At 40.9% G+C, this 24,743-nt stretch overlaps 1 protein-coding gene across 4 annotated transcripts; it reads left to right on the forward strand.

Moving 5' to 3' along the window:
* The first annotated feature begins 6,928 nt into the window (after positions 1-6,928).
* On the forward strand, positions 6,929-23,155 carry CCDC126 (coiled-coil domain containing 126). Of its 4 annotated transcripts, none has more exons than XM_074837442.1 (4): positions 6,929-6,994; positions 17,889-18,021; positions 18,653-19,053; positions 21,519-23,155. In XM_074837442.1, exons 3-4 carry the CDS (start codon positions 18,816-18,818, stop codon positions 21,698-21,700), a joined length of 420 nt encoding a protein of 139 aa, XP_074693543.1. In that variant the 5' UTR covers positions 6,929-6,994; positions 17,889-18,021; positions 18,653-18,815; the 3' UTR covers positions 21,701-23,155. The 4 variants fall into 4 exon arrangements, with proteins under 4 accessions (XP_074693543.1, XP_074693537.1, XP_074693552.1 ...); XM_074837436.1 differs by having other exon boundaries at positions 6,938-7,035; XM_074837451.1 differs by lacking the exon at positions 6,929-6,994 and adding an exon at positions 7,019-7,145.
* Positions 23,156-24,743: the final 1,588 nt, after the last annotated feature.

The following is a 24,743-nucleotide window of genomic DNA, read 5'->3' on the forward strand; positions in this document are numbered from 1 at the left end:
ACAAGCTGCGCGGAGGCGCCTCTGCGCATGCGCAGCCCCCTCTTCACGGCGGGGTGGGGGGCTGCCCGTCTCGCCCCGCCCCGCCCCGCCGGCAGGTATGAGGGCCGACCCCGCCCCCCCCCCGTCAGGGCTGCTCCTGCCCGCCGCCAAAATCGACCCGGCCTCTCGCCTCTCGCTATCTAACCCCCCGCCCCCCTTCTCTGGGGTTCTGCTTCTGCATCCCAGGAAAGAATTTTTGAAGTTAATACCTTTAGGTCCCCGTTATCAGTGGTGTTTTGTTATGGCGAATGGTTATTCAACATTTATTGCTTTTATTATGCAAATTTGAAAATGAAGCCGTGTGATTCAGTCTTGAATACTTCTAGGAAACAAAGGCCTACATTTTCACTTTGCAATCTTGAGAATTTCCTTTTAAGCAGCGTTTTACTGAAAAGCTTATCTTTTCTGCTCAGTCACATGACAAGAGCTTCCCTATTCCTCCGTACCCAGTACAGTTTTGGCACTTCTTCCTCCAGCACACACCAATAACTAGAGCAGCTCGTACCTTGCAGGCAGCTCAGCACCGAGGCCAAATAGGTGGTTCCTTAGGTCAGAAAATTTCCAGATGACGAAACAGCCAGACTTGCTCTGCCTGTACTGGAAACCCAGGAGAGCAGGTGAAGACGGGTGACCAGCAGCTGCCGCTGGAGATTGCCCTCTCCAGGAGCAGCAGCCTCCCCACGTTCCCACACTCTTGCTGGTCGTGGCAGCAGAAAGCTCAGCCACTTGTGCCTTCCCATGCTTCTTCAGGGGCAGGAGCTTCTCTTTGTGGCCGAGAAGCTGTTTTGCTCCAATTCCCGCGCTGGCTGAGGCTGGTTACCCTCAGTTCGCCATGGTTGTCACCAAGGAACGACGAGCCTAACGCCTAACGGAGTGCTCATGGGAGTGAGCATTCCCAGAAAGGAATGAGGCGCCCAGGGGGTGATTCACAGGCAAGAGATGGTTCCCTAGAAATCAAATCCCTTTGCTACGTGAAGCACGCTCTCGGGGCTTTAGACAACCTGCAGCGCTGGTTGCTTCTTCCGCAGCCCGTGACGTTGGGTCATGGGCAGCTGCTGTGGTGGCACAGCCCCATTGGCAAGGTGTCCCAGCAGAGAAGCCGTGTTCACGCTGCTCATCCACAGACAGCTCGAGGTTCTAACAAAGCCTCGACATACGCTCGTCTTTACGGAAATGGTTCATGTTGCTTCCTACCTGGACCATAAATCTGGATTATTTCTTGCTTCTGTTGTAAATGGAAGGCTGGAACTGTACATGCCAGCCCTTCCTCTTTTTGCTTGCTGAATCAGAAGTAAATAATCAATTGAAGAGTAAAGTAGCTCACAGTGGTAAAGAAGGCAGTATTGGGGAAAAAGCTTCCTTGTCCTCTAGGTTTGCAAAATATTTCATTTTGGCTGAAAGTTTCTTGCATGTCACTTACTTCAAAAGTTTTAGTCAAGCCCTTAGCCAGTTCTTGTTTAATTACAATTAAATTTTAATTCAGGCTGGCCTGAGTTTTAGCCTCTGCTGATGTCTCACTTTCCAAAAGCCATTCTGAATCCATGTCATCATCTGTCTTTTATGCCAGCTCTACTCCATTCAGCTCCAGTGGATTTGCTCATCTCCCTTTTCAAGTGTAACTTTACTAATAAAGCACTTATTCTACTGCAAGATCACACACTGTTCTGGTGTCATCTGATTCCGATCCTGGTTGATGTTGCCTATAATTTAACTCCAGGAACAAAAGGGAACAATTATGAAGGGCATACTTAAATTCTGAGGTGAAAATGCTTATCAGTCTTCTACCATAAGGTGGATCACTGAAAACATGTAATATGAAGAACCCACTGAAAATACATAATGGTTACACTAAAAACTGATACAAGGAAATGATCACCTACTTTGCAACTTACTTATAGCAACTTATAATGATTTCTGAATATTGCTTAATAATCCTGCTTGCCCTGACTGTTCTGTGGAAGCTCACCAAGGACTACTGTGTTCAACAAAACAAAGCAGTTTTCTGTGGAAACTTACCAAGAATTACTATATAGGACAAAAATATGTTTCTTGTCCTTGGAAAGCAGATGTGCTTTAACTAGTTTAGTCTTTGTAATGAACAGATAACCGTATATGGACGGTAGAAATTGATACACTGGTACTTTTAGATAATATAGAATGAGTAAACCGGCTGAAACCACTCTTGTTGTTCAAGAAATTGGCTAAGAGAATCTGTGCATGCTCGGAGGAAAAGTACAAGGTGAGAAAGACTACGAGCCTTCCTCCAAAAGACCCCCGAAGACTGCCCACCAGGAGGCAATGTGCAGGTGCAAAGATAACATAAACTGCTGACACCAGCCTTTCAAACTAACCCAGCCTTACTCATGCATATGTATGTTTGTGTTATGTAATCCAGTGAATATGTATATCCACACTCTGTAAGTTTTTGGTAAAATGTGCTGGGGGTGTGCAAGCTTTGTGGAGAAATCCCCTTGCACCCTGGCGCTGGAGTAAACATACCTGCTTTATAACTCTCTCTGAGTTGTAGAGTCTGTTTCCGCAAATCAAAACAAACAAGCAGGAGAGGGAGGGAAAAATTCTGGAGATTATAGGACAGGAATAGGCTTTTTGTTAACATGTATGTATATAAGATCTAGCTATAGCCCACATTGTGATTCCAACTCCTGAGACTTACACTAATATTAATGCACACATTCAAAATGTTTGCTTTATTCCAGCAGGACTTTTTCATTGCTGTGATCCTAAAATGTTCTGGCAATGTGCTGGGTTTGTGTGACGGGAGTTTTTGGTACCGGGGAGGGGGCTACAGCAGTGGCCCCTGCGAGAAGCTTCTCAAAGCTCCCCTGACTCCAATTTGGACACACCTCCGGCCAAGGCCGAGACAATTAGCAATGGTGTCTGCACCTCTGTGAGAATGCATTTAGGAAGGGGAACCTGAGCGGAATGGTAGGAATTGTGAGGAGGAGTTGTGAGGAGGACACCTGTGTGAACACTGAGGCCAGTGGAAGGAAGGAGGAGAAGTGGGGGAGGTGCGCTGGTGCAGAGGTGAGGAGGACATCTGTGTGAACACTGAGGCCAGTGGAAGGAAGGGGGGGAGGTGCAGTGGTGCAGACCCCCCCTGTACCCTGTGGTGAGACGGCAGGGCCACCCCTGCCACCCATGGGGGTCACCGCTGGAGCAGATGCCGACCTGCGGCCTGTGGAGGACTTCAGTACGCAGGGGTGACCCACATTGAAGCAGCATGGGATCGGCTGCAGCCCGTGAGAAGGACTCATCCCAGAGAAAGTTCATGGAGGACTGTCTCCCGTGAGAGGGACACCACGCTGGAGCAGGGGACAATGCAAGGAATCTTCCCCCTGAGGAGGAAAGAGTGGCAGGACTGACCGCACCCCCCATTCCCTGCCCCCTGCGCTGCTGGAGGAAGGAGATAGAGATATGGGGAACAAAACTGAGCCGGGAAGAAGGGAGGGGTGGGAAGAGGTGTTTTTAAGATGTGGTAATGCTTCTCACTGTCCCACTCTTGTCTGTTTAGTAGTGTTCTTGTTAAGAGTTTGAATTAAAGTGATGTTCTTTTATTTCTTCCCCTAATGAGGCATCTGCCTTTTGCCCGTAACCATAATGGATGAGTCATCCCTCTCTGTCCTTATCTTGATTCCTTGAGCCTTTTGCTTTATTTTCTCCTTCCCAGCCCTGAAGGGGAAAGGGGTGAGCGAATGGCTGTGTGGTGCTCAGCTGCCCTCTGGGCTCAAACCATGACAGGCAATTAAACTCCAAATAAAAATGGCAATCACTGATACAAATACCTATTTTTAAAAAGTCTAATCAAGTTTACATTTTAAATTGAAAACTACAAGCTCTCTTCACCATTTTTTCCCCCATAATTCTTATGCCTTCATTGTCCTCTACAATAACTTCACTGTAGCTTCCTGAAGTACAAAGACAATAATTATTTTGACACTACATTTCAGCTGTCACTGTTTATGAGTTAGTAAGACTGCAAAGTTGATCTGCATCTTTGGGAGCCTCTCTACTAAATGGATGATGGTTCAAACACAGAAAACAGCTAGAGATGGCCTAAAGGATACACTAACATGACATAAGTATACGGACTTCAAGGATGCCTTATGGAGGTTTTTTGAGCAATATTAATATAATGTTAACTTTAATGCAGTAGTGAGTATACAGTATTCACAATTTGGGGAAAAAAATGTACTTTGGGAGGAAAGATGGGCCCAGATCAGGCCCATTTCCTAAAGTGAAAGGGTATAAACTACTGGTAAGGGATCAGGAAGAGAGAGAAAAAGGAGTGGCAGTAAGGCGAGTATAAGGTTGCATCTATTCTTATCTATGTACACAGATTAGAGGGTTCATCTGTTAAGTAAGAAGGCAGCAGGCACACTGATCACAAAGCATATTGATTCTCTAGCCATTACCATTAAGCAGTTTAAACATACTACAAGAGAAGAAATTCTTAACACATATTCGAAACAGACAGAACAACAGCTATGCAAATTAACGTCAGGACAGTCTAGAGATATTGAAGGGTGTGAGAAAGGAATAAAGACAACATTGCAGCAGCAACCTATTTTTTCTTTTTTGGATTTTGAAAAATAATACAGAACACGGTCAGTTTTTACTCCTGCAATCCTGCGCTTTTATCTATCCCTTGAAATGATGCTGAGAATATTATTACCCACAAATATGAGGCCCAAGTAAACACTAAGGTTTGATTTTCATATGTCACTGAGGAGAAACAAGATATTACATTCTGATACAGTTTTTACCACACATCTTGGATAAGGGGAAAAAAATATCACATAATATTGGGAGACACATGTTCATGAAAGATGACCAAATACACGAGGCCTTCAGGCAATAGGAACTAAGAACGTTATTAATAGTTGAGAGTTCCTGTCAACAGAGGGTATGTTTGTAATGGAGACAGATTTCTTAATAAAATTTTGTGACCTCCACAAGCAAATCTTCCTGTGATTACACCATTGACAGATTTCCCTTTCTCTCCCTATAAGCTCTAAATACCATATAAATTATATTTGCAAGGACATTACAGCTGTTCACTGCACATCTGTGAAAATAAAGGATTAATCACTGAGCAAATAGTACAGTAATAAATGGCAGCAAATAGCTGCAGTATGTTTGTTATGTGAAGTCCATTTCAGACCATCTGGTTTTGATCCTTGCAAGAGGAAATCTTGATGAGAAAATACCCACAGAAACAGATGAGGTGATTCTGCTTTAGAAAACACTTCTAGCAACAATATTATTGATGCTGCACAATATACAGTCAATCTGTTCACTCAAAAGCTTACTTACCAAGTATTTCAGTTTTTAATTTTTTGCCTGTCCTCATTCAATATTGTATAATTTAGCAAGACTTTTGTCCATGTGATGGATTGCATAATTAAATAAATGTATCATTCCTTTAATGCAGTCTCTTCTGAATTCTCTGTGGGGATACGGCCTTCTATCCAGTTCAACAGTTGCCTAATATTCTCAAATTTAAATTAACTCTCAGCTGAACACCAATATTTTCCAGACTGAAAAGAAAAAAAACATTTCCAAAATATGTTTCACAAGACTCTGAAATAAGGGACTGCAAACTAGCCAACATTAGAAAAGTTTTATATGCAACTGATTCACTGGCTGACATAATACCACCTGCCAAAAGTTTTGTCTGCCTACGTAGGTTTAGACCACTAACCCCTCTGATGTATCAGTAACATTTTTTCTATTAGAGCAACAGATTTAAATGCTGGATTTTCCTCCACATAATCCGTGGAGAAAAAAAGTTTGAAAACCAGAGAGAAGCCAGGTAGCCTCTGACACACATTGGAAGGGAGGGAAAGCTGCAGCGCAGTGCGGGTGTGGGGGTACCGATGGGGAGGTGGAGCGCTGATGGGATCAGCAAGCTGCCAGGACACTTGCTGTGCCTGTTTATTTTACCGTGGATGCAACGTTGCAAACAGAACCTTCCCCTACACCCAACTGCAACATCTGACATGCAACTGGTACCTCAGCTTGTCTAAGTAGGGACAATCCTGAAGGAACTGAGCTAGGGTGAAGAACAGGTACTCCAGAGCCTTAGCAACACTGCAGCTGTTAAACGTGTCCTTATGTTCACCTTTAGTTAACCGATACCAACTTCCCTCAAGTATCACCTTGCAGGAAGGGCCTGAGCACAGTCCTACACCCACAGTGGATTTTATTGACGTGATTATCACGGTGGGAGTTTATAGACTGTCCCAGCCACGAACAGTGCAGCTGGTGCAGCTGTGGGTTGCAAGAACGAGTGTACGGATGAGGACAAAATGCCCCTGCACCAGACCTGAGGGCCAGCACTCATTCCCGAGGCCAGTCACAATTCACTTACGCCGTTAGAGGGCAGAAGCGATACCTTTCCCGGTTTGTGCTTCTGGCGGCAATCTTTACTTAGGGACGTCAATGGGAATTGACAGCCACGGCCACGCAGCCTTCCAGCTTCCAAGGGGGATCCTCTTCGGAGCCCGGCGGTGGACGTTTCCAGGAAGAACTACTATGCCTGCAGTTACGTATCGCCCTCCCGGCCCCCACACCGCCTGCCTCGCTCCCCCGACAACGCATGGCGGCAGTCCTGCGGGCGAAAGTCCTGCGGGCGAAGGCCCTGTGGCCAGGCTTCTGGCCCCGAGCCAAGACCCACGCCCGCAAGAGCAAGAGCGGCCGCGGTTACCGACCGCCACCACCGTCTCTCTTGCTCCCACCTCTCCCGCGCACCGCCCCTCAGCGCCGAGGAGGCGGGGGGCGGTACCCGGCCGCGCATGCGCCCCAGGCAGCGCGCTGGGGGGGGGAGGTGTGCGGCAGCGGTCCTGAGCGGGACGGGGGGGGGAGAAGGGGCGGGGCCTCAGGTGGTGCGTCGTGTTGTGTCGCGTCGCGAGGCGGGCGGGCGGAAGCGGAGCGGGTGAGCGGCGGCTGTCAGACGGGTGTGGGCCCGGAGCGGAGGTAGCGCGGGGCTGCCGGGGGGAGGCTCTGCCCCGTCCTCCTGAGGCGCCGTCCCGGGCGGCACGTTGGAGCGGAGTGTGGAGGACCTGTGCCCCTTGGCTGGGGAGGAGGCGAGGAAGGGTCTCCGGCTGAGTGGGGGCGGCGGGAGGGTGGCGGAGGCCCGGCGGTCCGTGTGGGGAGACGGGGAGGGGGAAAGCGCCAGGCTTGGCTGCGGGTGGCGAGGCGGGGAACCGGGCGGCCGCAGCATGGCTGCGGCTGTCGGGGGAGCCCAGGTTTTCATCTCGCCTGGGCGCCCCGCTGTGTTCTCCTCCTCCGGCTCGCCCTCGGCTTCGGGGCAGGTTTATTCTCCTTCTGGCTTCGGCCGTGCTTCTGCCCCCTCCCCCGCCGGTGTTTGTGTAGCCGTCAGCTTTGCCCCCGCCTTCCTTCTCTCCGTTTGTCCTTCCGCAGCGGGTCGTGCTGCCTGCGGGTCGGTCTCCTTCCTGCTCTGCCCGCTCTGATCGTCGGTAGCAGCGCGGGTCTCTCTGGTGGGTCGTGGCGGAGTTACCGCAGGCCCCTCTCATGGGTGGGGGTGTTCTGCTGCCCGCCGTGGCTATATGTGCCCTCCGGCTGGATAACCGCGTTCCAGGGCTGTGATGCCATGGCCTCCGGTGGTGAGGAAGCAGCGAAGGAAACAAGGGTTTTCTGGTTTTCCTCATTGGCAGTGGCCTTCCTGTCATAAACTATGACTGCAGTGACTCTGCAAGATTGACGTCCTGTACTGTAAGGACTTAACTTTCAGAGAGGCAAAGCATGCTTAGAGTGATGTGAGGGAACTTAGAAGGAAGAAAAAAATGTTTGTTTCATCCATATTCAAGCAAAGGCAGGATCCTGAATAATGTTAGGTTGAGTCATCTTCTGGCACTGACAGGTTTGCATAAAAAAATAATGGGCAAAACATTTGTTTTAATTTTAGGAGACTATAAAATATAAAATTTCCTGACAGCAAGAGTTGAGGAATAATGCGTCCTTCTTACAGTAGAATAAAATTCCTTTTATATGTAACCCCTGATATTTTAACTACATGTTTAATTTTCCATTAAATTTATTTCTGTGAATATTTATAACCTACTATTATCTCTACCTTATTTCTGTAGCTCCATTAATCATTCATTATTAATAAACTTTCTCTTCAGTTTCATAATCTAACATGGTAGCATGCTGTACATTCTCTTTTATGTATCTTGTCATCTAAAAGAGACTGACAGCTAGAATGGAGTGTAATTTCTGTGTTTGTGTGCATAAAGCAAAGCAGAGAGAATTTTTGTTATGTCTTATGACATGATGTGGAGTTTCCTTAGTGAGGTTGTTTTGGGTTTTTTTGTTGTGGTTTTGCCCCCTCAGTGTGTGAAGGGGGGACAGTTTTTCATTTTGAAAAGTGGGCTCTGCAGGAACTGTGACTTTAGTTTTAACAGAACCTTCAGGATATGAACATGCTGAACATAATAGCTAAGCATGCATGTGATTTGTTTTAATTGTAACGTAGTGTTTATTTTGGAGCAGATGTCATGAATTGTTTCACTCTCATGAGAATATCAAAGAAAAGAGGCAATATAAACATGTTAACAATATATTGTAAGTAGCATTTTGTTCTAGTGTCAGATGAGGAGCGATTGCAGTTTTAGATCAAATGTGGAAACTTATTGCTAGCTTTGTTCCTGTTTTGACTGCTGGAGATACCCATGTGCACAAAGCCTAAATTATTCTGGCCTGTTTTTATTATTATATGTGTTACAATATATAATTGGTTAATAATTCATTCTAGGTACTTGAGAACTCCAGATGATTAACCAATTATGCTGGAATTCCTTTGGTCTGGTAAACGGGTCTTTTTCCTAAAGCTTTTAGAGTTGGAAATCAAGCTACTTCCCTTTTTTTAAAAAAAAAAAAAAAGCTTTTGTAGTGTGCTTTTAGAGACTCCTTTTGGCTTTTAGCTTCTTGAAGGAGGCAATGGTATTAGGTAATCATGTATTGTGATTTAGCTTGGGGATTGGATGTCATTTAGCTGCTAAAAGTAAAATATTTCCCCTGGAGTTCATGATCACTTGTACCTCTTCCAAGAATAGTTAAGGGCACTAGTTCTTGTATCTTGCCCAAACTGTAAGTAGGATAAATGCATGCTGTCAGCTTAAATTGTCAGCTGTGTAGTCAACATATCTGAAGACTAGTGTCAAAAATAGCCATTAAATTGTTTCCAATAGCTGTCAAAAATCTGTGGAGCTCAGTCATTCAAATTATTGTGTTTTGTGCCGATACAAGTTTACTGCTAAAATGTATTTTATATGGTATTTGTTATTTGACAAGCTCTTTCACCTGTGGCTGAAAACTTGTACCATTAGGTGGGCTGAGTTTCCTCAACTGAGCATTATTAATGGCCTCCTTAATTTTCTTTTATGATTGTCAACTTTACAAGAAATTATTTATGTCACCATTCGCCTTTAATTTAAAAGATTAATTTTGGATTGCTCAGAACTAAGTGGGTACTTTGCCTATGTAAAACAGGTCCCAGACTAGAGGCCTAGACAAGAGGACTTAAAACTTATTCCACTGAAATTGGTCTCTTCAGTAATAACAAAGAAATAAGAGGCTACCATGATATAAATAATCCAGGTACATTTCTGGGTACCTTCTACTTTAACAATAAAGTATTTCGCAGTGCACACCACTGTAGTGGTTTGGTTAACTACTGTCTGTCATAACTGCTGCTATGCTAAGATAAACCAACAAGTCAATATAGAAATAATAAAAGATGTAGAAGAAAAGAACTTGCCTGTCTTTGACATTGCCTCCAGTGCTATTTTTCTGAAATCTTTGTCTGGATCAACCTCCCGGGAGGGAGTGTGAATCTGAAGCCCGGTCTGTATTGTAGCTTTACTGCTGAAATGTACTTGAGGTGGACATCTTGCACACATCCATACTCAGTTTGAATTCTGCAGGTTTCTTGAAATAAAACCAGACAAGTTAAATTCTTCTTCTCTCCCCAGTGGTACAAGCCCTTTTTTGTCACTGTTCTACGGGAGTAGTGTCTGTGTGGATGCTGCACTGTGTGTGCATGCATGGCCAGGTCTGCGGTGGCAATCTCTCCACTATTGCAGCCACCACTTTGTTAGTTGACTCCTCACTCCCCTCCCTTTTTAGTTCTCTTTAATGGCACCCCTCCCTTGCTTTTAGTTCTCTTTAAAATGTTCAGTGAAAATCCCTCTCTTCTCAGTAGCTTACCTTCATGATCTTGCAGGTAAGGCTCTCTGTAAAACTAGCTAAAATTAGCTAATCATTATCATATCAGAAGGAAGTTTTGGAGTCACAGGGGCTTTGGAAAGAGTGATGCAAATACAGCTGTGAAATTTCACAAGGGAGTAGAGGTACTAGTCAGGTCTTTGCAAGGGAGTACTTGACATAGCCTCGTGTTCAATTGCAATGAAAAAATTGTGGCAATCTTATCGGGAAACGAGACGCTAAGAAAGTACCTCATGCTCTGTCATAACTATGGTTCTTACCAGCAAGGGTACTACTGTGACCTGAATGGCAGCAATAAAGTCTAAAGAAAAAATCAAGAAAAGTGTCCCAGATGGAATGAAGCGGAGATGATTTTTTTTTTTTTAAGAAGCTGATACAGAGATGTAGAAATGTTTTGAGGCCCAGATGGACCCAGTGGGAGGAGGGGAGCTTCAGCAAGTATAATATACTGTCCCCATTGGTATCTGCTTTCTTTAATTTTCTTCATAACCCTTGCCAAGTCATTTCCCCTCTCAAAATCTTGAATCTTGGCTGACTGCCCACAGGCAAGGAACAAAGAATTTCTGGTTTTAAATAGTTTATTTTAAAAGCATTCACTGACAGTAGTAGGCAAAATAAAAGGGCGAGGGGGGGAAGCTGAAAAAAAGCCAGGGTACTTTAAGGTACCAAAAAGTACTTCAACAGACTCCTTAGACATAACGCAAAATAAAAATAATTGTTGGCAAAAAGTGTAAAATAAAAACAATACAAATAGGACTAAATGTATTCCAAATAGAAGCTGATCACCATTATTTCTAAAATACTGAAATAGAAAAGGTGATCTAGTGTTTGGGCGCTCAGATGATTTTATGCCAGCGCCACTGTAAATGAGATGTGTGGGTTTTCAAGTCTCAAGTGATACGTTTTTGTTTTCAACTCAAAAGTCCAGCTACAAAACTCATTTCATTGTGTGCTGTTCTTAGAAGCCTCTAGAATGTAAAACTGTTCCTGGTTTAAGATATATTTGAGGTAGTCCCAGCATCTTGGCAGCAGTGACAGTATCTATCTGCTTGGTGAGCTGTGACTTCTGTTGGCCCAGATATCCTTTGGATGCATTGAGAGACAGGGACTGGTGGGAGCACACAAGGAGATTTTCTTCCTCCTTCATTGCAGCACTATAGAAGAATAGGTATTCTTGGTAGTTACCCATCTTTGCTATTCCCTTAAACCTCATATCTTCCTATGATTTGGCTTTGAATACCATTAAAGGTATTCCATGAAAGGCAGGTACCAATAAGGCAAAGGGATAAATTTCCTGCCCCCCCCCCCCCCCCCGTGTTCCTTGGTAATTGCAAGTCTAGGGCATGCATAGACAGGGAATGAAGGAACATATGCTGTGGGAGAAGGTACAAAGATAGATGTCCTGGAAAAGACACCAAGCACTAAGCAGACTCCTTTGGCAGTGCATTCCAAAAGTGGTACGGAACTGCTAAAACCTACAGTCCAGCAGCTGTCATACTGATGGCAGTCTTTTTTTTTTTTTTTCCCCTCCAGAAATATACCTTCTTACCTATTCTTAAGATGGCAGTGTGTTGTATAGTGCTGTTCTTTTCGCTTGAGTCTAACAGGTATTAATATAAGTTCTTTCTTCTATCGACTGATGTATGATGCAGTCTCGAAAGGCCCTCAAGTCTCTTCAGCACACAGGCAGTGCATTTTGTCAGTAGGGTATCCTTCTCTTTTCTGTCTCTGATGGTGACATTTTTCTGTTAACCAAACTTACAGCACAACAATAGGAATTTTTAACATGCTGAAAATTGGTCTCTTCAAAAGACAGTTCAAACATGGTTTCACTTGTCTGGGGACATGCATTGCTCTTAATCGTTTGCTTATGAGTAGAATATTGTGCTCTTTCATGGCGTTGTGCAGCTGTCTGAGTGAACCTGATTGATGAACCTGGGATCCAAAGGGCAGTGTTGGTCTGCAGAAGTCACCAGTACAGAAAAATGGTTTTATTGGCATCTTTTCAAGAACTCATGTGTTCTTAAAAATACGAGGAGTGTGATTCTTCCTTGGGCACCAGTTTTAAGTATGAATGATGTAGGTAAGATGACTTATTAAAGGGAATTTGCATTACATGTAGGAACAGAGAACTCAAGTTTCTGTGTATTGCCAGGAATTGTGGTCCTGTGTAACAGGATATACTTAACTTCTTTGGGCACCTGTTTGTCAGCTGCACCTCATGCAGATTGTTCTCCTACTGCCAAACGCATAGCCATCTAAGACTGCAAATTACCAGAATGCAAACATAATTTCTGGTGTTCCAAAAAGTCTAAGCCTGTAGCTCCTGGGCTTGTGGGTGCTTATTTCATTGTCTCTGTCTTCAAAGATTAATTGGTCAGTGAGTATGTTCTATGTTTCTTTTGTGTGTGTCTGTCATTCTTTAGACTTCCATTTTCATTGCTGCACAGCGACTGTGCCAATAGGTTTCCAATAGCATAGAACTAGCCTGTCTGCTCTCAGAATGGGGAGCGCAACAGCTGTCGGCTGAGTAACTGTGATGCTCAAAAGTTTTCTGTTGAAACATCAGAAAACAAAAGATTTTGGAGGTCACAGAGGTAAATGGGCTGGAGGGAGCACACATGCAAAAAAGAAAACTAATAGAATAGAGCTGATAGAACTGTGGAAGTATTGCCTGGTATTCTGTAATGCCCTGTGATTTCTGTCTTCCTGAAACGTTTGTTGGCTATCGCAGTGAGATATCGTCATGCCTGTTTACAGCACAGCTTATTGTTTACTAATACAGTACCCTCACTGTACTGAGAGATACTTGCTGCCATGAATTTAATAGAAATTTCTCAGAGACATAATTTTAGCATGTTAATTTTAAATCCTTAATAATTTCATAAACTTGTTAAGCTCCCACTGAGATTGTAATAAATTCTAATTTTGGACTGTACAATTATTTTACAGCAATTATTAATGTCAGTTTTTATTTGTACTGTCCTAATTTCTGTCTCCCATCTTCTGTTACAAGGGTTGGTTTTTTTTTTCCCCTTCATCTGTCCGTAGTTAAATGAAGTCTCCTATGACTATATCTGGCTTTTTTTTTAAATCTTGATAAATCACTTCTTGTGTTTATACAGTTAATAATTGGTTGCAAAGCCGGACTTGCTTTTGAATTCACTGTGTCACACTTTTGTTGATCATAATTTGGCAGTGAGGAGCAGATAAGAATTATGATGATAAGTAATAGATTGAGTAAAGTTTTCACTTATCAAGGCTACTTTCTTAATATATTAGTTCATTAGAGACCGATATAGGTCTCTAGGGGATCACTGAGGAATTACTGCCTCAGTATTTGGCATTCTACCTTTCAAAAGATATAACCAAAGAGGTGGCTTTATTGGACTGCATGTTAACAACCCTATTTTCAGTTCATTTTTCTTGGCTTTATCTTTAAAGTCTTTTTGATCCTGGAATGGAGTGGGGTTCTCAGGTTTCAGTTTTCTCTATTCTTCACCTCTTGTTGACTCTGTGTTGTTAGTTTTTTGCTAAAGCTGCTCACTAATAACTACCAAAAATACCTGATGGGCCTGCTGCTTTCTTTTTCTTTTATAAATAATCATCTTAATCTGTCCTGTACGTTTCTCAAAACTAGAAGGTACACACCATCTCAGCAGCACAGCACAGTTTTAAATTTGCCCTGCTGATGCCAGTAACTACTTCTAGTGGTTTAGGAAGGCTGAGGTCTCTCAGACAGACTAGAAAAACAATGACAAATATGTACCAGTCTTTCATGAGCTGACTGACTAGCAGAACTGACAGTGCTGTAAGGTGTGTTGTTACTTTTTAAGGGTTTGGGTATGCCTTGTTTTTGTGATACCCTGAGATTGTTTCAGAGGATGTGTGAGGCATTCCTTTGCCTTATAGACTGCTGCGTTTTTTGTGTTGTACACGAATATAATCTCTGGGTTTTGCTGGGAAGAAGTAAAGTAGAATCTGAGACAGACTTTGCAACAAAATTCAAGTACGATGTTTTGTAAGTATGGGCTGGTTTCCATGAAGAAGGGTCAGTATTCAAACTGAAGTTGGTTGCTACTGTTTAATTAAGTAGCATCAGAGGTACTAGAACTTTGCTTTATTACGGACCATATAATGGATTTTCTTTTGCTTTGACTTTGGCGCTTGTTCCTTTCCTTTCATGTACTCAATAATATATATATATGACTGATGTTGGAATACTGCTCAGAGGCTAGAGATTATTTTATGTTGGGGAGGATGAGTGCCTTAGTTCATTGCTTTCATTTCCAGGTGTATGTCAGTGTTTGTTGTGGTACTGCTGGACAATGTTAAATCCACATTGGCAGGCTTTGCAATACATTTCTTGGACAACCAGCAGTGGCAGCAGTGAAGAAAACCAAACTCTTTGTATGTCTGTGAAAGGCAAACCTAGTCTCAGATACTCTGTTCAGGAATTCCATGTCGTTCCAAGTTTTAATGTTGCCCCTGGTTTGGGCTTGTAATTTTCAGCATAATTTAGATATGCCTGTTGATTTTAAAGAACTTTGAAAAATTGCCACTTGAATTTGTCACTTCAGGCTGCCTATTGAAAGGATTACCTGCAAGATACTCTCCATGAATTCTTGGATTGCCATTTTGCTGGCACAGTCAAGTCAGGGGTTTTATTTGGATTTGCTTGGGTTTTTTCTTTGTTTTGGGGTTTTGTTTGTTTGTTTGTTGGTATTGTGTGGTTTGGGGTTTTTTTTTTTTTTTTCCTTTCACTCCTCAGATTCTCAAATTTTATCCTGGCAGTACTCCTTCATCTTCATGGTTGTCTTCCTTTTATCTCAGTCCCTATGATGAGGGATGGTAGGAATTCCAACAAGATGTAGCTCTGATGCGCCCTTTTTTCCTGTTGGTCTCTGCAGTGCTTTGACTTCCTTTGCCAAAAAAGCCCTTCAGCTGCGGTTGGGAGAGTGGTAACCCTGGGTTCCTACCCAGACTAAGTCAGCGTGAGGAAGGAAGTCTTAGCTTCCTTTTTCCCCTGCTCAGGAAGCGGTGGGTAAGGAGGAGTTGAGAGAATGAGGGAGAAGAAAGATTAGAAGAGACAGTGTTCCTTCTTACATGTATGCTGTTATCTCACAGGATACTACTTCTGGATTACTGAAAACAAAGATCCATTCCGAGGACAAGTTTTGTTTAAACTCTAATGTTCATGTACAGTAGTGCTGACTCTTCAGGGCAACAAGAAGTAAAAGAATATTCCCATCCATCCATCTTACTGTGTTATTTTTCTTCCTAATATGTACACCTGCTGCTCCAATAACCTTTTCCTACTTGCAAATCATGTGGGTACTTGCAAATCATGTGGGTATAAGCTTGCTTCTTTTTTTTTTTTTTTTTTGTTACTCTACACAGTAGTCTTGGGAGGGTCTTGCAGGGAGTGTGTTATGGGTTGCTAGAAGTGCATGCTTCAGGAAGAAAGAGGAGACCAAATCTCCAGATTTTTTGAAATTACACTGGAATGCATTAAGGGGAAATGGCCTCTAAAAATGCGTAGGGAAAGTGACAAGTAGAAATAGTTGTCTTTTTGGTACACCTTACTCCCAGTTCCTTTGCCCAGCGTCAGTATTTGGGTGTTACGCCATTTGCCCAGCAGGTTAAGTCCTTGATTTCCATTAGTTTCAGTAGTCAGCGTGTGCACTGTGAATCAAATGTACATGGTAAAGACCTAGTCTGCAATTCCTACTGCTCCTTGGCGGGAGCTTATTCAATCTGTTCCTCTTGGCTAGGACTCTTATCCTGGCTTGTGGTCTTATTTACAGCATGATGGCAGAGTTAATTTCCACTCCAAAGCTCTGTAGTGATATTGTCTAAATGCTTCAGGATGAGATATGGCTGGGTATCTGTGGAGAGCTGAACTTAATTTAAATTTCTGCAAGAGCTGTCTGTTATTTTCAGACAATTTTTTAAATAATATAAATTGTAGACTCTTGGGAACGGGGATTGAAACTTGTTGTCTCTCCTTGAGAGATACTGCTTGGTCTTCTGAGCCATCATGTGAATACCCTACTCCTGGACCTCATAGGTAAATGTTTTTCATCATATTTGATACTACTCAGGGAATACGTAGATGCATAATGATGTGCAGTGTATGCTTTAAAGGCTGAGTGCAGAGCCATGGATTTGGCAAAGAGCTAGGGAAAAGAAGTTTTGGTTAGTTCATGTTTGTGGAGGATCTGTTTCAGGAAATCTGTAACCACACATTCCAAATATTTGTGCTGATACTGTAGAATATAAGTTTTTATTGTTTTCTTTCTTATGTACTTATGACAAATTTGTGTTTTAAAACCAGTTTTTGGGGGAATAAGCACAATTTTTGAACAAAGTACATCCCACTGAATTTACAGTGGGGTTTCAAGTTTGCATGTTGGCTATCTGTCCATGTGCACGGTCATATCCCACAGTGAAGGTAAAATAAGCTCTTCCTCATTCAGTGACTTATGATTGCCACTTACATTAGTACACCCAACAGTAAAAGTAAGATTTTGTGTACTGGCAGTTACTGTAGGTCATTTTATACACAATAACTTGTTACTTCACAGCAACTTCAGTGTCCATGTCCTAATATTGCTCCTGCCTTGGGTTGATCATGTTCAGAATAATTTAGATGTGCATGTTGATTTTAGAGCACTTAGAAAATTTGCCTCTTGAATCAGTCATGTTGGCCTGCCTATTGAGAGGATTATTTGAAGAGTGAAGGTGAAGGGTAAGTGACAAGGATGGCTTGGAATGCTGCTGGCAGTGACACTTGTGTTTGGAGCAGACCGTGGTGTGTTGGCATAAGGCTGCTTGAACTGGTCAGCAGAGGCCACGAAAAATACCCTGGAAACAGAGTTATGTTTAGATGAGTGCTTAGCAGGGTAAAAAATTCAGTCTCAATATTCTAATAAAAACAGAGACCTAAGTACCACTATAGAAAGTCTAGTGGGAAACTCTATTAAACGTGTAACTTGAGTCTGAAAAGCACTCATGTCAGATAGTATGTCAGGAATAACAGGGGAAACATAATTATTATGTAAAATCAGTACCTTTATCCAGACTACATTAAATAATAGAAACTCCCTCAAAAAAGTATTGACTAATTGGAGAAGTTTGAGGTAGCTGAAAAATTAGTAATATGAGGTATACACATGTAAAAGGACTGAAAAGATTGGATTTGTTTGAGGGGAAAAAATGGAGAGAATGATACATATGTAAATATGTATGTATAGACATATATGATGAATTTGGAACATCTGCTGTCACTGTCTTGTAACACAAGAAATGGGACACATTTCAGTGAGATTCTTACCAAGTTTTTTTTTAAAGTATGTTGAAATCAGTTATTGGGCATTCAAATGTATGCATTTGTAATAAAATGGAAATGGATTCTATGTTTTTCCCTAACAATTGCTTCAAGTTAAGTTTAAGAATGTATTTCTGTTTTAAAAGCATGTGGCACGAAGGCCTGAACTTCAAACACTCTATGTGAAAATGAAGGTCTCTTTAGTCCTGCACCTTGTTTTATTTATTTTTTTTTTTCCCCCCCAATACAGAGCTCCCTGAAGATGCCTGACTCATATTGCTTCAAACTGCCCGGACATTTGCTGTTTAACTGCTGAAGCTTTCATACCATTTGCTTTTCTTCTGAAGCCTTAATGTATTGAGGGATCAGAATTGGCTGCTATGGTAAGACTTTTTAAAAATGGTAGCAAAATGCTAAAAGTGGTTGCAACGTGCTGGTTCATTTTGGTTTTGTTTCATTATTTACTAGCAAGACACCAAACCAAAAAAAAAAAATCTCCGTGCTGTACAAAACCAGAAGAGGATGATGCCCAGCTTCAAACTAACTAACCAACCAAGAAACTTTGTTCTTCATTTTATCTGTTTATACTTGCCCTGTGCTTCTGAGGAATAAGAATGAAGAGAATAATTTCACAAGATCTTTTCCTTGTGTGTAGATACATGTGTATAACTCATCAAAATGTTGCATATCAGTGTTTTACAAGTCTCTTCTAGATAATGCATTTTGTTTTAAATGCATTTGAGTTTAATGTCAGTTCAAATTATGGTATTTAAAATAAAATGATTCATAGAAGCATAGAAGTTTTGATTTGTGGAGAATAAAAATTAGTAAAAATAAGAAGGGGAAACCTTGTAAATAAAAGGTGAGATAAAGATGACTGCACCTCTAAGCAGATACAAATCCACAACTATTTGCTAGATTATGCAGTAATGCTGCTTTTGGAAACTTATACTTGTCCTTGATCTCAACAACTGTGCAGTTTTGAATAACCATGTGATGTTTTACAAATTTCAGGAATCAAGACCAACTAAAACATGAGATGTATTCAAGATGATCCAGCCAGAAGACTTTTCACTTCATAGAAATCTTATTTCTGGTTAATATGTAATATAATTTGACAGAGCCAAGTTCAGTTACTTATCTTGAAATTAAGACACACCTGTGGCCTTTATCAGAAATGTTTCTAACATTTTCAAGAAAAAATATGTCCCAGAGACTGAGTATGTTTTTACTAGTTTTTGGGATCATTTGGGGTTTGATGTTGCTACGCTACACTTTCCAGTATCCAAGACGCCAAAGCAGTGCCGAGTTGCGTGGACAAATACTAGATCTAAGTAAAAGATATGTCAAAGCACTGGCAGAAGAAAATAAAAATTTAATGAATGGTGGCGCTGGAGCCTCTATGGCAGGATATGGTAAGAGGAAAAAAAAATACTAGTTATTCAAATACCTTATTTTCCTGAAAACTGTAAAGTTACACTTTTTTTTCTTTTTAATATATACTGCTCTTCAAGAGAAAAAAGTGTGTTAATTGATTTGATTTTAGTTTATTCACTGAAGTTGAAGATTAAGATGTGGTGCAAAATCAAGCTTGAGACATGAGATTTTTGTTTTCCAGGAATTTTTTAGATATCTCCAGGTATATGACTACTGTTACTTACAGGATTAACAGTGACAGTTATTGCACTTTTTCTGAATCTTAAGCTATTGAGGAATAAGCACATGCTTGATATGGGGATGAAGTTTAGATTAAGTCACTTCAATATTCTTGTGCCTCATTGCTAACTTCCTGCTTTTATTTCTTTATTTTTTGTCGCTAAGTAGTAAAAAAGAAGCAGAAAGCAACATACGAGTTGAGTTTGCAGTCTTAAGACTGCAAGGCAATTACAAATTTAGCAGAATCTCCCCTTGCTTCAGAAGTAGCCATTAGAGATAAGGTTCCTTGTCTCTAGAGCTTTGATACTTGCTGCGTCATATCTCTCCAGTTTACCTGTTAACTTGATGAATGTGTTTCCAGTATTCACTGGTAATATATTACTAGAGCCTGTGCCTGTCTTCTGAAATACAGAAAAGATAGTTTTGAGATTATATAGAAAAAAACTATAGAAATGTCTTAATAATTTTAACTCTTTGGTCCCTCATAGCTTCTCTTGAGGGAAGGCTGCAATGAGCTCTAGTTAATCACTTAGGGATTAGGTTTGCAGAAAGTACCTGTGTTCTCTCATAAAGGGAAAAAATGTATCTCTGGAAATAAGGGTAGTACAAGGCTTAAAAAGGAAATATTTTTTAAAAACAAATATATGTGAATATTTACATTAATGTACTTTGATCCCCTTCTTAAGGAATCCGTAAAAGGTTGAGCTCTACCAGTAGTAAGATGCACTCTGTTAAGAGTACAAACAGCAAAAATGTGTCTGAACTCTTTTTGCTGCTGCTCAGGAACAGGGAGGCAAGTCTGTGATGACAAGATGAGCAGGAAGCAACCCAAGAGGACAGTATCAAAATGTCTTAGCCTTTAATTCTTTCATTCATTAACATTTTTACCACAGTAAGAGACTACTTTTCTTTTCCTTCCCCCTTTTCTCCCCACGTGCCCTTTTTTTGTCTTCACTGATTTCCTGCCCCTACTGTGTAGTTTTCTGTGTAATTTGTTTTAAAAACCCCTTGTGTACTGCAGCTTTCTACTGCTGTAGAAGTCTTACAATGTATTTCCAAATGAGATTTGCCTTCAGAGGTTTTGTCTGCAGGTAATAAAAAAGATTAAGTCAACTCTTGATCTACATGCTGATTATCAGACTTGCAGCTTGAGTAGACAATTCCTTCCCTCAGACTGTTGAGCACAGAATGGTACTCCCGGGCACATGACCCACAGTGTGTCATTGACAGCAGACCCTGCTCTGGCTCAAATTGTAAAGCAATTTAGAAAAAATTATTTTTTCAAAGATGACATTACTAAACAAGAACTAGTTTATGTTAGAGGGAGGGACTGACTTGAGGTGTGGCTTTTTTTTTAATATACTACCAGTGTTTTAATTTTATCTGGGTTACTCTTCGTTTTTCACTTACATACTGTGTTTTTTCTCCCCAATTTTTCTGGTTAGTCTGGGGAGTGGAAAAGAGAGAGAGTGTGTTTGTGTGTCTGCATCTGTGTGTGTTGGTGGGATCTTAACACCTTGTAAGATCTGGTAAGTTTGTTCACTTTTTCCAAATCTGAGAGAAGATGGTGATGTAAATATTGACAACAGTGTAATTAGCTTTTGTTGAAAGGTCACTTACTGCTTTTATGTTCCAGAATATGGGAATTTCTTTACTGTCCTTTCTCTTGTTTTTCAATCAATATAGGCTTAAATATATAGATTTTTTTTTTCCTGCTTTATAGCTTATGTAAGAAGTGGTAAGATACTTTCTCATAGCAGTTTTTCTATGGGATAGATCTTTTATTTAGAGTAAAGCTATTAAGAACTACCTTTTTCATCTTGGAAAGTTTTTAAATATATTCTGTTGCTGTCCAAGGCTAAAAGGGATCTAGCTGGATATTCTAGTGGTGTTCTCTGGATGATTTGAAATACTGCCTTTGAATAGTCACTAGTCTAATGCTCCAACTAGTGGTTTTGTTCTTACAAGTGAATATTTAATTGGCTTCATTCACAGTTCACTATTATGGCGATATCTTCCTTGCCTAAAATAACAGATAAATGGTATTAAAGAAAAATTAAGCAGCTATTTAATTCTATACTTGTATACTAATCTGCACTCTTTCCCAAAAAGTATAGTAGGAAGGATAGATAGCAAGTCTTACGATGTGAGTATGTTGAAATAGTGGTTCTCTTCCACATACAGTAAATAATAGCATCTAATTTGATTTTTCTATTATCTTTAGCTGATCTTAAGAGAACAATTGCTGTTCTTCTGGATGACATCTTACAACGCCTCGTGAAATTGGAAAACAAAGTTGATTACATCGTTGTGAATGGCTCTGCAACAAATACCACTAATGGAACTAGCAATCAGGTGTCAGTAACTTCAAATAAACGTGCAAAACCAGCAAGCAACATTAGGTAGCAAACAGGGCCACTTTGTGTTGCCACATCTATGATCGGTAATATTTAAAATAAGCTTTTTATCTCTGGCTAGGGCAAAGCAGTAGTTGACTCTAAAAGTGTAAACTATTCTGTTATGCAATGTGCTGGATCTATGTAGGCCTAACTTACGTGCACAGGTTCTCAAAGCATTATTTCATTGCCTTTGAGCAGTACTTCTGAAGTGATCTTTGTTGTCTTTCAAGATATTTTGATATTATGATTTGATGTAGTATGCCATTGGATAATAACAATAAATGAAAAGCAATGGGGAACTTATTGGTAGGTTTCTAAATATATTTATTTAAGTATAAATATAACATATCTTTTGGATAGGTGAGCAGTATTGTAGCTTATTCATTTTTTGTGATCTACGTTAAGCTGAGGTAACTGAGAAAAACACATTGTTAAACAAATGTTAGAAAATGTGTATACTTATAATATTTTGTTACTCATTTACTAAAACAATATTAAATTGAGGATAGCATCGGCAGTAATATTTTAAAATTGTGACCCAAAGAATGTCTTTATTTGCACTATCTGTCAGAATAGCTAGAGAGAATTTACTGTATATTTAAGAAAATTAATTATAGTAGGAAAACATCCTAGGTAGTAACACTGTCCAGGTATATCTTTACGCCAGAGTTAGGGCAGTTAGATTATCAAAAGCAAATCATAATCTGTGATATCTTAGATGATTATTTCTTACAAAAGATATTTAAGTGTATGTATTTTGTAATTGCAGATAAAATTATTTAAGTGATGGAAATAAGTTTTGGATATGTGAATACTGTTCATTGCTGTTTCTTTTTAACTTTTTAGTACCTTGCCATTTGTGATGAGTATAGCACACCATCTCTCTGAATTGCTTTTTTGATCAGGAGGAAAAGCAATGAAGGGAAACAAGGCATCTCTGCATTTAACAGAGATGTATGTACTAAGGGTGTCTTACGGAATGTTTGAGAGCTAAGGTGATGTTTGCCTTATGTCTAAGTTAGCCTTACAGCAAAGTGAACTGCAGTGTTGATGCACTGTATTTCAAAACGTTACTGAAGTCATATTAAAGAGAAAGTGCCACTGAGCCTGTTTTTTAAAATGTACTGAATGTCTGGGGGGGGGGGAGGGAGGGTATGTTCAGGGACTTCTGCCAAAAGTGTACTGTGAGTGGGTTTTTGGGGTGGGTGGGGGTGGTCTAAGCCTATATTAAGGAAAAAAAGCCCACCAGGAAAACCAGAGGTGTTGGATAATATACCATCCACAGTTACGTGTTTCTTCTTTTTTTTCTATTTCCCTGCTGATATTCTGAACTGTTACAAAGGAAAAATAAACTTACAACCTTAGCTGTGACAGGAAAAAAATCATCTGATACTGTCGTGTGTAAAAATGTACTCACTTTAATGCAGAAAGAGAAGAATAAATTTTTAATTGTACTTGTAAAGGCTCCTGTTTGTGGGTTTGTTCGGGGTTTTTTTAAGTCATATAATTCTTGCTGCATGTGCTCTAAGTGGTTCTGGATTGGAAAATTGTATGTCTCTGAAGTTTAGTAGTAGTCTATCTGATATTGTTCTTGCTCAATCACTGAGTTCTTTTGCTCTTGAAATTCGAATGCCCTGAAACTTTCCTCACGTTAGAGGTGAGGGAGGAAAGAAATGAAAATAACATAAAATGACTGTTCCATCTTTAATGGTAAAGACTTCACCCTTTCATCTAAGGGTGGAGAAGACAGGTGCATAACTTTTGAATCTGCGAGTCTCTGTTGACAATGTGAAGATAGATTTTTATATCTATCTATCTATGCTTTTTATTCCCTGGGTACTTGATTGGTACCAACCAAAGCCTTGGTAGGTGGTATCCCTTTGTGCTATAAACAGTAATAGGAGTAGTTTTTGTGTGCGTATGCAAAGTGAGTTGTTCTTCTTTTCTTGTAAGAGTATGTGAAGTCTTACAAGTTACTGAGGATGGTTAAACAAGCGTAACAAAAGTTGCAAGGTGAATATATGTCACTATGTGCACACGCAGCTTGTTTTATGCAGGGATTTTGGAGGCTGGCATACTAATTTACATGCAGATATGTACACCTCATAGTAATTCATGGTGCCATTAGGAAATAGTTGCTTTTCTCTCAGGTTTCAGTAGTACAGTGGCTCATTGGAATTAGCTTGTACTTGACAAATACAGAGGGAGATCTGTGAACTACCTATATCTTATGGAACAAATGTTTCACTCAATATAGTTGAAACAACTGTTTATCAAGAAGCAAATTAAAAACACTCTAGTAGCATCCTACATCTAATTTTACATGAACACAGCATTATTAGCAGTTGATACAGCAGTACATCAGTGTCCGTGATACATCTTGCTCCTCTTTTTGTGTCCAGTCTTGGTCTGTGCTGTATCACTATGCTGTGCCTCTGACTTCTGTTCTCCCTTCACCAGCTATCTGGCACAGTACTACTTCCATGATTTCTGTGCTCAGCAGTGCAGAGGGTAGAAGCTGAGCTTCATCCTTTTTGCTGAGATGACGGCACTTTTCAGAGTGGCAAAACTAAACTTCAAGTGTGTGGACTAAAGAAAAGAGGGTAAGGAAGGGGTAAGGGGAGGGTCTCAGCTGTGTTTTCTATCAAAAACAGTAGCAAGAAAACATCTGTGTGTTGTACCCTGCAGCTTCTTTTATAGGATATTTTGAGAGGTGAAGCAGCCCTTCAATGGCAGGAGGTTGTGTGAAGAACCCAAGGGTTTGTGTAAAAGGAGCAAGAGAAAGCCTACAGCTCACCCCAGGTCCAAAATGCTTGATAGTATCACAGCAATTTGTTGCGTTGCCAAACATATAAAAAAATTTTAAAAAGGAATATTTAAATACTACTTCCGCTGTGCTACAGCTTTTATGATGCAGCTATGTATTTTTCATTTCCGACGACATCACAAATACCCCCAAAGTGACCTGCTTCAGGTTTTATGAAATACGGAATCTCCTTAAGGTTGCTTGGTTCTTAGGCTGGATTGGATTTGGGTTTTTCTTCCTTTTG

The sequence above is a fragment of the Strix aluco genome, chromosome 1 (genome assembly GCF_031877795.1).
Source record: "Strix aluco isolate bStrAlu1 chromosome 1, bStrAlu1.hap1, whole genome shotgun sequence".
In the NCBI taxonomy this organism is placed as follows: Eukaryota; Metazoa; Chordata; class Aves; order Strigiformes; family Strigidae; genus Strix; species Strix aluco.

Coding starts and splice junctions, on each gene's coding strand:
- CCDC126 (XM_074837442.1), top strand. CDS start 18,816: ATGTTTCTAACATTTTCAAGAAAAAATATGTCCCAGAGACTGAGTATG. Junction 19,054..21,518: donor AGCCTCTATGGCAGGATATG/GTAAGAGGAAAA, acceptor TATTATCTTTAG/CTGATCTTAAGAGAACAATT.